This window comes from Sycon ciliatum, chromosome 9 (genome assembly GCF_964019385.1).
Source record: "Sycon ciliatum chromosome 9, ocSycCili1.1, whole genome shotgun sequence".
In the NCBI taxonomy this organism is placed as follows: domain Eukaryota; kingdom Metazoa; phylum Porifera; class Calcarea; order Leucosolenida; family Sycettidae; genus Sycon; species Sycon ciliatum.
The window spans coordinates 3,745,687-3,763,153 of NC_088651.1; the positions used below are offsets into that span (position 1 = coordinate 3,745,687).

General features: G+C 45.8%; 1 protein-coding gene across 1 annotated transcript; it reads left to right on the forward strand.

The window, feature by feature from the left end:
• The first annotated feature begins 6,785 nt into the window (after positions 1 to 6,785).
• On the forward strand, positions 6,786 to 9,698 carry LOC135825115 (death-associated protein kinase 3-like). Its single transcript, XM_065337850.1, has 3 exons — positions 6,786 to 6,956; positions 8,004 to 8,296; positions 8,999 to 9,698. The coding sequence occupies exons 1-3, from the start codon at positions 6,786 to 6,788 to the stop codon at positions 9,696 to 9,698; spliced, it is 1,164 nt and encodes a 387-aa protein (XP_065193922.1).
• Positions 9,699 to 17,467: the final 7,769 nt, after the last annotated feature.

Below are 17,467 nucleotides of genomic sequence, written 5' to 3' on the forward strand. Positions count from 1 at the left end.
TGGGACACTGCTACGCATTGACGACCCAATAACCTTTATCGCTTCATCTTCCCAAACTGTTGAAGAATAACTATTTTCCGAACTGAGCTAAATCAGTACCGGGTGCGGAGTGGACTATCACGAGTATCCGGGAAATGATTATGGCTGCCGTACAGTCTCCAATATATTGTGCAACAGTTTCGATATCCAATTGAAGGCAATCACAAAACGTTCTTGGATAAAAGTGCCAGACCTCTTATGCTATCGCTTGTCTACCAGTGATGGCCGCGCAACGCATCTTTTTCCAAAAATATCAGTGAGAACCCTCAGATGATCATTGTGCCTAAAAGGAAAATCCCTTAAAAGAAGCAATTCAGCAAACGAGGTTTAATATTGAAGTTCGTTACTCAAAATTGGATATTAATTAAGGTGGCAGCCTGGTCCAAAAATCCCTGAAAAATCGAATTTGTAAATTCATATCGAGTGCTTGAAAGAGCATGAACAGCTGCAAAATCCCTGAAACTTTTGGCTCGATCTGACCAGCCGTTTAAGAGTTATGGCCGAAAATGTGCCCTTGCAAGGAAAGATTTTTTTGTTGCACGCTGTCATTCGTTGGCAGCACTGTATTTGAATGTGAGCAGACCATGCGCAACTTGTCGTATCATGGAAACACGCGAAAGGGTGCAGAATTTTGCTCCGTCCAAAAAAAGTCCAAAAATCACGTTAAAAAACCACGTAGTGGGCAGCAGGACTTTTGCCAGCACCCTCGTGACGTTTTGGCTTGATTATTGTAGTTGACGTTGATTTAGGCTGTGTTTACATGAAGCGTTTCAACCCGGGTTAAGTTCGACCCGGGTCAGATTTCAACCCGCCCTGTACACAAAGTGAATGGCGCGTTTACATGACGCACTGCGCTTGACCCGGGTTGAAATTTCGCCCCGGGTTAATTTCAACCCTCCCCCAAGGGGAAGTACAAACGTACTTCTGTGCGTATCTCGCGCCAGGTTTGAACGGCACTGCAGCTGCAAATTTCGCGCGAACGGATTCACGTGACCATACAGGACTGTAGAAGTGGACTTTTGGCGGCATATCAGTATTTGACCCGGTTCAATTGTCTTCATGTAAACGCTCACCTCTTTTGTCTGTCGTACAGACTTTCAACCCGAGCTGAACTCGACCCGGGTTGAAATTTCTCATGTAAACACAGCCTCAGTGACTTTGGCAAGTTCGAGTCGTGGCAAGAAGTCAGGTAGGATTCAGTACTAGGCAGTAGTGGAACGTGAGTGGTAGTCTTTGCCAATTTTGGAGGGTATCCTGATTCGGTTTGAAGCGCTGTGGAAATGGCTTGCTGTGGAGGTCCCAGCACAGGATGTTTTATCAAAGGAACGTCCTCAAAGCACGCCCTGAACCTAAAAAATTCAAAAATTGACTTTGGTCTGTGGGAGTCTGACAGAACGCCAAATCCTGCCTTTGTGACAGATTCCAGGGCCACATTGAATTGCCATATCCCACCACTCATGGCTGATTCTGGACGTTTTTTAGGTTTGGATCCTGCGCACGGACAGAATTGGCTAGAAAATGTGAACAATTTGTAAATGTATTATTTTGTTTGGCTCCTGAGTGGCTCGCCAACCGTGGCACTATGGCGGAATTTGGAGTTTTTCCGGCCTTTAAAGCCTGTCAGGGAGGCGCAAGAACTTTTAAATCATGTCCAGAGGGCCAGCATAGTGGCAGGAGTCAGTGGTGAAAGTTGCACTCAAATCCATTGAGAGACACCAAAGTTACGGTCATTTGATTGCCATAATTATGAAATTTAGGACCAGGCTGCTACCTTAAGCGCGCCTGATGGGAGAATCGGGAATCCTTATAATTATAAATAAATACAGGTTAATAATGAAAGCCCCTAGGAGGGACAATAACAATAATTTATAATGCTCTGATACTGGTCAACAAATTCACAGTCTATTTCGTTAGTTTGTGTAGACACTGACTCACGCTGCTATCTGGTGTTCACGAGGTGTTTGTCGCGCTGGAAACGGAGCATCTCTGTAAGTTTGTATCCCTGGTGATGTTTGTGCCTGGAGAGCAATATAATAAGTGGTGCTCTTCAGGCACAATGGAGTGGTGCTTTCTTGCAGGTTTCCTGAGTGGACGGTTCGAAGGACTTCCCGTGTGCTCCGAATGGCAGTCGTGAGTAAGTCAAGTGAGAATTCAAGTCGGCAGGAAACCCGTGGGCTCCCATGTAGGGAGCAACACACTCTTCCCCTACTATCGCCGAAGTCCCATCAACCTTTTCTTCATACAGTAAAATGGACCAAGGAACCACAAGTTACACTAGAATGTCCACTAACACCACCAGTTGCTAAATAATCCGATTACACTTTTAATATATAAAATAGTTGACAATGAAAAAATTATAATCGAGCAGAATCACAGTAGGTCTGTTTTCTCATCTGACGGCTCAGTTGTCTTTTAGAAGAATCAGTCCAACTCTAAATAGGATGGAATTACTTCAATGTAGAAGGGTTTGGTGCGCCTTCGGCGATAACTGAGGCATTGCGTGTTGCTCCCTACATGGGAGCTCCGGCTTTTCCCGCCGACTTTTCACTTGATCGACTCACGACTGCCCTCCGGAGGTGCACCGAACCGTCCACTCGCGAAAACGGCAAGAAAGAACCACTCCCTGCTCAAAACAAAGTGTTTCGGGCAATTCACCCCTTTTCAGTTCTAAGGAGACTAAGGAAGATTATGCCTGAAGAGCACAACATATAATATAGTGCTCTCCAGTCAAAAACATCGCGAGGTATACAAACTTCCAGAGACGCTTCGTTTCGAGCAAGACAAACACTTCCCGAACACCAGATAACAGCGCGAGTCAGTGTCGCTCATGGACGTGATGAACAAGTGCTAAGGACCGTTGGCCATTCGTTACGTTGTTGCCTCTAAGCCATCTAATTATTGTCAGCTGTGTACTTCAGCAGTTCAATTCTGTGCTCCAGTCCTCTTTATTCTCGTGAGCTGTGAACTTGTTTTGCGGTTTGTTTTGTATATTTGAATTCGCACAGTAAACGTGTACTTCAGCACTCCTGCTCGTTTGGTCTCGCGAATCCAAATAAAATGAATCAATCAATTCGCAAGCCCGCGAAGGGGACAACAATGGGAGGAATCGGTTAAATAGAATGAAAATGACTGCTGTCTGACGAGTGTTCAATACGAAACTCAGAATAACGGCGGGGAAAGATTTTTCCTTCATTGATGGCGGACATTGTAGAATATTAACTTTAAGGTGGCTCACACCCTCTGCGCGCGCATCGTTTGAAAAGTGTAGATTTTCAGTAAATTTTTCGGTAGCGATGATTTTTGTGCGATCAATCGTTGTAGGAAACGTCTTCTCGCTTTTCTGCAATTCTGGCGACCTAGCTAGAACCTGCTGCTAGTGTCCCTCTTCACTCGTTCTTTCTATGAAAGGGGAAGGCAGCACTCGCAGAAGATTTTCCAAGAATGCAATGTCGACTGGTGCTCGTAATAAGAAGGGAGAAATCAAAGTCCGCTCTTGAATCACGCCTGAGTCTTAGAAAATTATTTCAGAATACGCTTGTGTAGATTTCCTGCCAGTGCCACTGACATCTCGCGACCTTCAAATATAACTTGCTCGATCATCTCCCGCACTGACTGGTAAATTCGTCGGGTAGCTGTGGATGGATCGATTCAGGGAGGTCGAAGGTAAATACATCGAAGCACTTCAAACACGTTTCAAGACGCACTTCAAATTTTGTAATTGTGTCTTGAAAATTGTTTACAGCAATTCGTACTTCAATACGCTGTTGAATTGTATCCTCTGCTTGGGAGTCTCGACTGTTTTATTGCTGCATGGCTTTCCTCAACACCGTTCACTGTACATGCATCGCGGAACGCAGATTGGATGGCATTGGAGGTGAATTTGATAATTTGTGACTGTGTCATCAACCAATTGAGGACATCAAATATCAACAGGGACGTTCCGAAAATCACAAACGCTGCGAAATAGGTATGAAATGGTCCTACACACTGGTGGGTATTCCACATTCATTGTGTCATATCTTTAGACTGTTCGAAAGTTTGTCGTGCCGTGCAACTTTCACAGACTAATCCGATAATTGGCATGTGGCCCTATCGGCACACACTCATGCGTATGCCGCTGAGTCTATCTATATGTGCACGCACATGTGTGTATACTTACACAATTTTATTACGTGTGCAAAATTAGGCAATCTACATGTACATATATATATATATGTGTGTGTGTGTGCACTCACTCCTATGACATAGAACGACAGTGCAGGCTATGTAGAGTCGCACGAATGTGTGTTACCCGGGTGTGTATATGCATGCGCACTCGCGCGGGCGTTTTGAGTGCGCGCCTGGCATGGCATAACGCCGTTCAATATGACTAGTGTTGAACCGTGGTAATTTGCCCCACCCCTTCTTTTTTCTATTGGCGTTGGATATGCAACTAATGACATAAACTCGGTTGTTGAAAACGAGTGCCATGCACCACAATGGATTGGCAATAATATAATACAAGTAGCGCTGTAAAAGCGCTGGTAATACTCATGTTGCAGCCATGGCAGTTGTGATTAGCTTTCCAAGTCAAGCCTGCTGCAGAAATTATTGCACTCTGACCAGCTGGAGTGGCCCAGGACTGCAGGTTGTGGAGAACAGGAGCGATGCTTGTATATACGCTTGTATTTACATGATGGACTTCGAAGTAACGATAGGTGTATTACTTGTATGTTCTTCTGCCTGTGCACGTGTACATGTGCTGGTCAGTGTGGAACCGCCATCCATATCAGATCATACAGCTCAGCTGCTATCAGTCTCAACAGCTTATATCTGGCAAATAGGGTTTTAGTGACTCAATTTTGCTTACTGTGTTCAACAGAGTGGCATTGCACGCAGCTACTTTATGTAATAGTAGCATCTTGGAAATTTTATATTTTTGGTAGTTAGCTTCAGTAGAAACTTCTCCAGTGTGGCTCTTAGCTTCATTACCATGGAGACTAAGCATTCAAGTAATGCACGAAGAACAGTGGCTAGATGCGAAGTGAAAAGCCATTGGACCGTACCCAATGGAATACGCATTTAGTATAGCAGTATTGCTTGCTATGTTGGCAGCAAACACTTTATAATAATAATTGCACTACCAGTAGAAAGTGCCCAATGTCCATTGCTTCAGCACTGTGTTTTGGACAAAGCAGTCAAAAAATTCCACATCATTATTGGCTTCATGTTGGAGAAAGTTGTGAAAAACACTAGAGCATACATGTACACTCAATACACATGCTCAGCTACATGTATGGCATTTAGTATGTGGGCGACTTCAAAGTTCTATTTTGGTAGTTAGCTTCGGTAGAAACTGTCTAAACTTGATCCAAAGCTCTACTACTATGTTCTGAAGATGTTGCAATCAAGTAATGTAAGACACGTATCTGCCGCATTGGAGCTAGTTGTGAAAACCTTTAGACCATACACACAATGCACATGCTCAGCTATGGCATTTAGTATGCGGGCGACTTCAAAGTTCTATTTCGGTAGTTAGCTTCGGTGGAAACTGCTAAAACTTGATCCAAAGCTCTACTACTATGTTCTGAATATGTTGCAATCAAGTAATGTAAGACACGTATCTGCCGCATTGGAGCTAGTTGTGAAAACTTTTAGACCATACACACAATGCACATGCTCAGCTATGGCATTTAGTATGTGGGCGACTTCAAAGTTCTATTTCGGTAGTTAGCTTCGGTGGAAACTGCTAAAACTTGATCCAAAGCTCTACTACTATGTTTGAAAGATGTTGCAATCAATTATTGCAAGATACGTATCTGTCATATGGTGGAGTCAGGGGTTCTAAGGCGTTGGACAATGTCCCAGTGCAATGTGCTGATTCTTGAAAATATGGCATCACTTGACACTTCAAAGTTTTATTTCAAGAGTTACCTTCGGTAGAACCTGCTCAAACTTGCTACACAGTATCAATATTAGGTTATGATAGCATAACCATCGAATACACGGCAAGTCCAGTGTCAAATACTTGTGGGCGGGGCTAATATGTGGGACGTGTGCGCTGAAATGGGATGATTCCGAAAAGAGAAAAAGGTCACCTTCTAGCAGAATTCTACCCACTTCTAAAGCTTATGCTGGTATTTAGCAAGTATACTACTGTCCTGATGTTGGACATTAAGTAAAATGGGGTGACTACGAGTGCTACGGCCAAAAAAGTGATTTTCCGGTGTTTTTTTGGCCTAAATTGGTAATTGTGAGTATGTTATGTTTGGCCCCTCCCCCGAGTGAAACCGGCCGGTAGAACTTGATAAAATTTTGTCTCCGTACACTAAATATCCTACGGAACAAAGAACAATCGTTTGTAGCCACGTTTCAAACAAAAAAAATTTGGACCCGAGGGGTAGGAGCTACCTTAAATGGAAATGCTACTTCGTTCTCTTTTCTTATGCATTACAAGCAAGAGTAGATGAGAACGTTAATCTACTCGTCTAAAAGCATATACTGCTAAAATTAGATTGCAGATTTCCGCAAGGCGCACTCAAAATCTACAGTATGGTTTGTAGAAAAAGTTTGTATGCGTTTAAATTAAAAATGAGTAGCTATACTGTGGAAGCATAGCTGCTCAAAGCGTAGCTATGCATCGGCCAACTAATGGTATATGCATAACTGAAAGGGTTTTTTTGATTTTTTTCTCAGTTGCACCATCGGGGAGAAGTTAGTAATTTCCATTCTCCTCTTTGATTTCAGAACTCATTATTTTTCGTAGCATGGCTAGCTGCCGTGTTTGGCCGGAACCACTCTGCCCCGAGCTGTTCGGAGAACGGGTGGAGTATGACGGCGCGACGAAGACTCTAGCGGGTGTCATTAAGTTTGGCGCTGAGCTTGGCAGGGGAAAATTCGGAAAAGTGCATGCCGTATCCATGCCGGGAGTGCCAGAGGTAAGTAACCTGATATTGATATCATTGACCTACATATAGGGCTGTGACTGAGGGAGAGTATCCTTTTGTCGAATGTTCATGGCAGATATTACGTTCTACGGTTTATTAGTATTACAAGTAAATGCGCATTCAAATCACACACCTTGAAGCCGAAATCCCAAGCGTTTCTTGTGAGAATCACTGGTAATTGTGATGTCCCAATCTTAAGGGAATCGGGTGCTTTTCGAATTGTCCGCATACTCCAATACCACCACTTTAGGTCGTTGACCTTGCCCTAAAATAGCATACCTTTAGAAGGAAACAGGGAAAACGATGGGGCACAAGTTATGCATTAGAATCGACCAACTGAATCCGATTTTGAAACGTTAGACGTGCACAAGGTAGCACCAGACTGACAAGGAGTACTGAGACATTCCATGGCCAGTAAGTGAGCTTCCGCACTGCTTGATAGCGCTAAAACATGTCATTCCAACTTGGACGGTTCATAGATTCTAGTGATAATTCCCAAATAGGTCAAGGTAAGCGCCGTTAAGCCCAACACAAGCTACACACCAAGGCTGAGTGGAATGCAGGCTTGGTACGATAACGGGACTGTAAGACCATGGAACAATACGCAGTAACCACAACTCGACAAGGCAAAGCAACTATGTACCACCCAAATCGGTCGGCTCAGTTTTATCAGGGATAAGAAAGGAAACCTAATGCCAATATCCAACAGTACTGTACTCGGTTTATAACTTTGATGGACAACCATACATGTTGTCGTACCCTAACGCATAACTTGTGCCGCATCGTTTTCCTTGTTTGTTGTGTAACTATTGTGTCCTTGACTCACAATCCGAGTATATCCGAGCATGACTTTCATTTTTTGCAATAATTAGTGTACCGCTTGAAGACTGGCGTGAAGATGATTGTATCCACAGATTGGGTTGCTACAGGGGAATCTGCACATCTTGAGGACATTTGCCCGGGGTGAGATATGATTCGCCATTACCTGATTGCAGCAGAGTTGATCACGTATCTTCTCCTGTTCTGTTGTGTGCTTAGGGAATTGTAGCGAAGATTCAAAGTTACCAGGGTAAAGGATTCGAAGCCTACTCTGACAGAGTTGCGAGGGAGTTGGACTTCGGCTTCCAGCTGCGGCACCCGAATATCGTCGCCTGTCTCGGGGCAATGCAGACTGAGACATGGGCCATTCTGTTTTTGGAGCGTGTAGATGGTGTGAGCCTCGGAACCTACATGTCACGTGGTGCAATCTTCTCGGAACAACGGCTGAGGGGTGTTCTAAGTCAGGCACTTCATGCTCTGCACTACCTGCAAACTGCACGGGTTTTGCACTTGTGAGTTCCCTTTACGGCCGTAGCGCTGTATTGAAATACTACACGCAGGCCGCTTGAAATTGCAATTCTTTTCACCTGTCACTGAATATGAATACGTGTACTTACCGAACAGAAATGACATCTTTTTGCAGATTTTCCATTCCCTGAACTTGTGAAGATTTTTAGTGCTGTGGCATGACGTCATCGTTTTGTGTAAGATTTTCGGATCACGTGCGCGAGGGGACAATCGATTTGTCTTTCTGTCAGGATTGTGACTAATTCTCACTTTTTGACTGCGTTTTATCTACTGAACACACATACATGAAGTTTCAATGACGCTTCTACGCACATTGAAAACACCACTGTCGTGCTCTGTGGGCGACCACACACATTTTCCGCCAATGTAAGAGGTCCTTCGGACTACTGAACTATCTTCGTTTCTGATTCAACAACTCAACCTTCTCTAATGACCGAAACAGTTGTAAGAAGAAATTTTACTTCTAAAAGTACACCGAAGGAACCTCTTGTTATTGTGGGAAGTGTGTATGTGTGTAGTCGGCCATGGGATGCAACGGGGATGCTGCTTCTGTAATCAATGCACACAGAATTATATTGTCAAAGGCCAAGTGCTGATAATTACCTTCTTCCCAACAGTGGGGTTCAGTTTCAAAAGAATTGTGTCCAGGTGTACAATTGATCTTTTGTGTGTTCATATCGCTACAGAGATCTCAAGGAGAGCAACATTATGGTTTCACACAGCGGCGAGACCAAGCTGATCGACTTCGGAGTAGCGCGCCAGATTCCAGCAGGCCAGGACAAAATAGAGTACATCAGGCAAAATATGTACTGCCATCCGCCGGAGATGAACGATGCGGACATGGGTGGTGTGGATCACAAGTCCATTATCTTCTTCTTGGGCGCAATGCTCTACCGATTGGCGGCACATCGATTGGCGCCAGATGCTCAACCATTCGGCAAAACCACTGGTCTGACATGGCAGGAGCAAAATTCGGCCATGATGAATAGCTTCGACGACAAAGCCCAAGGTTTTATATTCCTGTCCTTTGGACTTCAAGCCCTAATCAGAGACATGCTTGCATTCTGTCCCGACCTAAGGCCGTGCGCAGAGCAAGCGTTGCACTACCCATGGTTCAAGGTGGCGGATTATTGCCAGGAGCCTCAGTTGAGGGTTTACAGGAAGCAAGAACGCCCCAGTTGCATCAAAGAGTTAGTGCCCCACGTCTCAGCAGCGATGTGCAGCCAGTTTGGCATCGGAGAAGTACAGCTCCTGGAGAAAGTATCGCTCAGGTACCATTGGCAATCGGTTGTATACGAGTGCAGGACTCTCAGAACCAATGACACTCAAGCGCTCTTGCCGGCCTGTTCACAGCCGTCAACAAACACAAAAGGTGCTAGCATATAATTGTATCCTTTTTCCATCATATTTAGGTTATTCAAAAATAAAATTATCGGCTCAGTTTGTTCTTATTATACGCATGTTCGCGTTGACATCACCAAGCAAGCTTGGCTAGCCTTCACATAAGCCGCCTGAAAACAAATGAGGAATAAGCAAGGCCAATGACCACACGCGTGTAACTCCAGAAATGGCAAAAGGGAAACACATGTAATAATACATTCCTAAAAAACACGAAATGTCGACTGTCTACTTCAAGAAAAAAAATGGAAACGGATGACAACAGGAATCATGACAGCTGACGGTACATAGTGGCAAAGCGACATAACACCACGTGACCAGTATACTGTACATGATAGTACAATTCTACTTATAATCTACAGTCGAGAAGAACGTAGTTGAAAACCAAACAATTTGGGTAAACCATTTTCAAGAGGTTCAAACCGACAGGAAAAAGACATTACGTGCATGACACATTGGCAGGACGAACAATGCCAACTTCAACATTCTGCAGCCGTTGCGTTGCCGGTGTTGGGGTGGCCGTGCACGTCGTCCGGCTCAGTTTATAAGAATATGAATATTTTGGAGCATATGCCACGCATAACATGGACGGACATTAGCTTTCCATTTTACCATGAGGGCAGATGCACCATACCATTTCGCATGGTACACTGATCTATTTCCATTCAAAATTGCTAGGCATCCTAACCTCATCCAATGGCCCAGGCCATTTCATGCGGCGGGGATGCGCAAATACGTGTGCAGACAGTGCCAGTGGTCTTCCACACATACCGTGGCTGCCCGTACGAGAACCGATATGACTTCAACTATTATTATGTATGTCGGTTCCATTCACTCCGCACGAATCATTCACAGCACACAGTCGTCATAAAACTCTCGAACCCAGGGTTTTTACAGTGCGATATGAAAACTGACTGACCTGAGTGGGCTCAGAATGCGCGTTTTGGACAAGCAATCATGGAGGGAACTCTCAGCCTGAGCTGGTTTTGCTCGTGGCTGCAATGCACGGGGTAGTGAACCCAGGACAGAAGCGGACCAGGCATCTCGACTTTGCGCATCTATCGTTATGCTGCTTCATTACGCGACCTGTTTTATTATTATTATTATTATTATTATTATTTGCCTCTGCTGGGATGACGACTACACCATAGCTCAGTGGTTAGAGCATCGCTGGCTACAAGCGAGGTCCCTAGTTCGAGTCCTGGTGGTGACAGTCAATTTTTTCTTCAGACTTTTCCCGTTTGTCTCTTTCCCTCAAACCAGTTAATATTTTATGACTTGGGGCTCCCCGCGTGCTAGTTTGTACTTCAAAGAAGTACGTGAAGTGTGTGGGTTACAGCAAGAGTATGTACTCTTGGTTACAGTGAGGGCTGCGTCCCACCCGCCTGTGTGGATTCACAGGAAGTGTGAGTTTCGAAGTCTGAAGAAAATGTTGAACGGCCTCTGCTGGGATAACGACTACACCATAGCTGAGTGGTTAGAGCATCGCTGGCTACAAGCGAGTGTCCCTGGTTCGAGTCCTGGTGGTGGCAGTCAATTTCTTCTTCAGACTTTTGCCGTTTGTCTCTTTCCCTCAAACCAGTTATTATTACTATTCTTCTTCTTATTATTATTACAAAAAATGTATTATCTACGCATGCATCTACGCAAGAGTCACCACCAGCCAATTAGGACATGTGTCAAAGTAATGAACGTTTTCGTTCCCTTCTTGTCAAAAAACTACAGGGAATGATGGAAATAAGCTAAAAGACTACAACTATAAGGAAAAGAAGTTCAGAAATATATCACTCCAATTATGTGTAGAAGTGACACCAAAAAAAGATGTGAAGATTTAAGAAAACAGCATGCAAATCCAATAAGTGACAAAAACGTAGTGACAAGAAAAAGAGAGAAATATCGAGAGATCACAAGAACACAAAGCTCAGGGTCTAACTTACGTATGTACAAAGCTTCCAACACGGCAAGATTTAACAAAGACCTACCACGCGACAAAACAGAGAATACATCATCGGAATACCACTCACGACAACTAGCACTGCCCCACAGGTGACACTTGATTGCCGAGGTGCCGCTTCCCTGACCCGACGACTTGGCCGTTGTCACCTCCGATCCTGCCGCTTCCGAATATCTCCCATTACGCCCTGCGTCCCTGCAATTCCGATTGCCTCGGTCGAGATCAGTGTGCTGCTCCACGTTCAGTCTGTCCTGCTTCCGTGGTCTACCTCGTTTCTTCACATTAACCGTTGTTGTCACTTCCAGTATTGGTTCTTTTGATTCGTCATCAATTCGTCTCCTCAATTGGCTTCTGGTGACTCGTCCGGAGCTCGATTGTCCAGATATCAGTTTCGGTGGTTTCCGTATCAGTCTCTTCTTCTTTTTGACTGTTGTTTGGGTTGGCTCCAGCCCTGCGCGCGACGAAAAGGAGGAGGCGTCGGCAAGCGTATCCACATCGAACTTGGACAAGTCCACCTCAGAAACAGACTGCACTGGACACTTTGTTGGACGACCACGCAGAGGTCGAGAGCCACGTGCAGCTACAGAGAAAAGATTCAACGGTACATGTTGACGAATCCGTGCGCCCAGGTGCTGAAAGGTTCTACCTACGTACCAATTTTCACAATTTCGGCACTGAAAGAAACGCCTTCTCACTCCAACAGCTTTCCAACTTGGAAGGTTCTAAGTTATAGAAATAACACAAGGAGAGGATGCACAGCTGAGACTTTCAGCTCGTGCTTATCTAGGATGTGCTCATCTTCCCCTCCTTATGTTTTTTTTTATAACTTTGAAACAGCTCGTGCTTATCTAGGATGAGCTCATCTTCCCCTCCTTATGTTTTTTTATAACTTTGAAACTGCCATGTAGGAAGACTATTGGAGTGCGCATCCAAGATGTGCTAAAACTGTTAGCAAGCTAGTTGTAGAACGTCAGTGCCGTCGGTCAGTGTCGTGCATGGTTATCGCATGAGCTGATTGTTTAATAACTGGTGGTGTCAGTGGACAGTATAGCGTAACTTGTAGTTCCTTGGTCCTTCCTCTTTTGTGTACATTAATACTTTGCTATCCATCCGAGACAGGCAGGCATAGTGTGATCGTCTAAGATCATGATTGAGAAACAGAGGGTACCAGGTTCAAGTCCTGCTTGGAAGCAGAAGGATTTTTTCCAGCCGTGCTGCGACCCACAGTTAATTGGGAACTCGTGGCCTGGCACGAAGAAAACATGGTCATGGATGCAGTGAATGGGATTTTCGGTCTTTGACCACTTGCTGGTGAGCTGATCTACTCACCTCCCACCGCGTTAGGAGCTGTATCTGCGCCTTGATCCTTGAAGGGTGGTGGCGTTCCTACGGATGCGGAAAGCCCGGCTTCCAGCCGAGTCTCACGCGAACCGTGAAAAAAATCCATCCGAGTCCATTTCTACACACCTGATGAGCCGTCTTTATCTAAACGGCGAAACGATCGTCGTGTGAAACTGCTGCTTGTTACCGCTGCTTATTGTCCATCTAAATTGTCATACAGTAAGATCGGGCGCCGAAGAACGCAGGGGCTCGAGCGCAGCCTAGGAAAGTTCTTAAATTTTTGATTCTAGCCAGACCGTTCTTATTCACACGCGCGCGGCGAGTCGAGTGACGTCATGACGTTTGTCATGTACATGTACATGTACATGTACATGTAGTGTATTATGTAGTACTTCTAAACTAGTGGGTGTCGTAAATGGGAATGACTGTACATGTAGCAGTTACTGTTTACACGTGTACATGACATGTACTCACCTCCCATACATGTACAATGTAGATCTACGTACAATGTAGATCTAGTGTTCTTAAATCTGATAATTCTAGCCTGGACTGTTCTTAAATTTTGCCGGTTTTCCAGCCTGGGTGTTCTTCGGCGAGGTGTTCTTCGGCGCCCGATCTTACTGTAGTCGAAGTACACTGCTGTTGTACTGAGGCTCGAGCCGGGCCGTGCGAAAAGGGCCGTAACACGCACTTGAAAGTTGACAGGTCGATTACGTCATAGTTCACATACACCACAGTATTCGCGCGCTCGATCGCAACGCGAGTATGGTAAGCGCTAGGCTCTCCAGGATAGCACAGTGCCCAAGGTCCCAGCTCTACGTGGGTGTTTCCCTTTTTCAAATCAGCCAATGTACGGCTGAGATCGAAAAAATTTGCGTCGCGCTTCGGGGAGCGAGCTGCGCTAGTTTGGAAATTTCTCCAGTGCGATTTTTCCATCGCTGTTCTTGTTTTGCTATTCTTCCGCCGAGATGAGTATCTATCGACATTTCACTGTTGACGAAGCACTGAGCCTGGTCCTCACCGCCAGTGAGGATCAGTATCTCGCGCCCAGCGCTGAATCTGAATCCAATGCCGACACTAGCGCGAGTGATGACGATTCTGACGGAGAAGATTTTCGAGTGTCACGATCAGCTGTTCCACTTTCCGCTGCTGTCGTTGGTGTCTCCACCAGCCTTTATGGTGACGTTCCAGATGGCTCAGAACCCTGTGATGCGCCAGGATTGCCCAGTGAGGATGACGGTGAGAGAGCGATCGCTTCAGTACTGGGAAGGTGATGTGGACACGGACACAGCCGTCCATGAGTTTGTTCTGAACGCTGCTGTTGCTTTTCCGGTTCAAGAAAATCAAGAACCAGCCGGGGAACAGGCTGCTGCTGCTACCCCTATGCAACAGGTTGATGGCGCTGCTGAGGGACAGGCTGCTGCTGCTGCTGCTCAGGTGCATGTTGCTGATGCTGGTGAGGGACAGGCTGCTGATGCATTGCGCGAAATCACGCGACACCTGTACATTTTCGATCTGCGGGATGAAGATGACGACGTCCATGCATCAGGTATCAGGGGGTAGTAAGATACTGGTATATTGCTACTCCACGCCTCAAATCGTGCTGTCAAGCGTATGCGGGGGAGTGTAGCATGCCATCCCTTACACTTTCCAGCTCAGGGTTACCCTCGCTACCAATGGACGAAATTTCAGGGTCACAGCTTGCGCAACGGCTTTGTCCTGTGCGAATGGCCACTCGACATACTCAGCACAAATTTTCTATTGCATGCATGCACAAAATGTTCAACTTTCGTATTTTTGGCGACTTTACCACCGTCGTGGAGGCTGGTTGGTGAGGAGCAGGTAGCCATCCCTTGTGGAATCAAACACATGGTTCCACAGTGTGGCTGATTCCGCGAGAGCCAGGTCCATACGAGGAACATTCGCTTTGTCTTTTGCCATCGAAGTAAGTCACTTTTCTTGTTCTCAGTGTTTTTTACGTTCAACGTTTCTGAGATTTTTGAATTATTCACTTTTCATTCTTTCATACTTTATTTCTTCATGTTCACTGCCTCACTTGCCTTCTGATCTGGAGAATGTGACGGAGGTGACTGTTGGTTACTGCCTGGTATAACGGTTGTCGTGCTGTTGCTGTATTTCCGTCCTGCTCGCGACGTTGTAGATCACAAACAATTTGAAATCACATGAATTGTACTTACCGTCATGCGTGCGGTATTAGGAAACACTGTGCAGATTAGATCGTCGCAATGTATCTATATGTGTGTCTGGTCATCCTGTGCAATGCAAGAACTCCAACTAGACGCATTCGTCCTCGGCCCTGTTGATCGATTGTCCACTCGTCTTTCCTTGAAGAACGATCGATCAAAAAAATCGAGCTCGAGGACTTTTTGCAAAAAAACGGCTGAAAAAAGGAAGAAAAAAGGGTGCTCAGAATGAGATTCGAGTACACAACCATGGTCCCAGCAGTTTATGTGGATGTCGCTCATAGATGCGCGATTTCGCGCAATGCAGCAGCAGCAGCAGCTGACACTCCAACGAGGTCCTGCGGCTGCACCAAAAACTGCCTCAGCAAGTTCCCATCCAGTGAAGTGGACGATTTCCAACTTACGATGAGAGGACTAGAAAAAGCAGAAAAGGATATGCTGTTGATGGGAGTACTGTTGTCGGCGGAGTACCCACGCTCCGACGCTCAGCGAGGAAAGAGAAGACGTGCAGCATTTGATTATTCGTTCCGCGGAGAGGTTGTATGCGCCGGGGCATTCAGGCAAATCTATGACGTGTCGCAGAGAGTATTGAAAAATATACTCAACCACCTGAAAAACTGCGGACCTGTGCCACGCATCAACCGTAACACGGGACGGCGGCCGCACAATGCCCTGACGTTCAATGTTGTGAAAGTGTGTGCCGACTTTCTAAAGCAGTATGCAGAGGAATTCGGCTTACCTTTCCCAGCTCCTCTTCATGAGAGGGCTGATCGACCACCCATCTTCCTCCCCTCAAGCCAGTCAAAAAAGTATGTGCACAAGTTGTATGTGGCGGCATGCTCAGAGCAGAATGTGCAAGCTGTCAAGAAGACAGCATTCAACGACATTTGGAAGGCTCTGTACCCACACCTAAAGTTTATGACTGCACGGACAGATGTATGCAGCAGCTGTGAGTTGCTCCGCCGTGCTGTTTCGGCGGCTGTGACGGAACAGGAGAAAACAACCGATTTGCAGGAATTTACAGCACACATGCACAAAACGCAACGAGAGAGATACCAATATCAGCAAGCGTCAAGGGATGCCAACGCTGAGCTCAAGGATGTCCAACCTAGCTACCAACCACCATACGCACCATGCTCACGACAACTTAGTACTCACAAAGTCTCACTATACGTTCGACTTCGCTCAGCAAGTTACGTTGCCTCATATGGCGCGGCAACCCGGTCCTCTCTACTTCAAGACGCCATGTAAGGTCCAGCTATGGGGTGTGTGCAGTGAAGGTATGCCACTCCAGATGAACTACCTGCTTGATGAAACAGAAACAATCGGTCCAAATGGTACACGCAGTCATGGTGCCAACTCAGTTGTGAGCCTGTTACATCGCTTCCTTCACATGTACGGCCATGGTGAGCAACAATGTGTCCTCCGTGCAGACAACTGTGCAGGGCAAAACAAGAACCGCACAATGCTGTCCTATATCGCATGGAGGACCATTGTGGGTCTGCACAAGAAGATCCTGCTTTCATTCATGATTGCTGGCCATACACGTTGCTTGGTGGACGGTTGCATCGGGCTCCTCAAACAGCGATATAGGAAGAGTGATACCTACACCCTACCCCAGCTATCAGAAGTAGTCAACAGCTCGGCTGTCTGCAATGCTGCCCACAGTGGAGGTGTACCGTGGTATAAATGGGACGAATTTTTCGACCAGCACTTCAGCAAAGTCCCCGGTATTTCGAAGTACCACCACTTCCTGTTTGATGCCGACAAGCCGGGAGTTGTCACTGCATCCGTTCTCGTGGACTCCGAGCAAACTGCTGTCAACATCCTCAAGTGCGATCCCGGCACTCTGTCGCAGACAATACTGCCGTCTGCCATTCCTCTTGGTGGCATAAGTGATGACCGGGCGCAGTACTTGTACAAGGAGATCCGTCCGTTTGTTGCTGACCCGTACAAGGGCGACCTCTGCCCACAGCCCGTACCTGCAGAAGCCCAGATGTCGGATTGACTTACACAGGAATCTGCATGACTCTTGAGGAACAAACAGGGACATAACAAGCTTTTAATTCACTGAATGCCATGGTTTTTTTTTTAAAATTTAGCTGAGTTATTCTTGCCATTACGAACCGCTGTCAAATAATCTAGTTTCCATTAATTTTTCAGCGGTTTACTCAGAAATTACCTTGAAACGCAGTTACAAAAATCACTATAACTCTGGTTTGTATTGACATTTTTTGGAACGGTTTTTTGCACAGCAA

Excerpts from the sequence above, each read along its gene's own strand:
- LOC135825115 (XM_065337850.1), top strand. The coding sequence starts at position 6,786 with ATGGCTAGCTGCCGTGTTTGGCCGGAACCACTCTGCCCCGAGCTGTTC. Across the intron at positions 6,957-8,003 it reads CCATGCCGGGAGTGCCAGAG|GGAATTGTAGCGAAGATTCA; the intron begins GTAAGTAACCTG and ends TTGTGTGCTTAG. Across the intron at positions 8,297-8,998 it reads ACTGCACGGGTTTTGCACTT|AGATCTCAAGGAGAGCAACA; the intron begins GTGAGTTCCCTT and ends ATATCGCTACAG.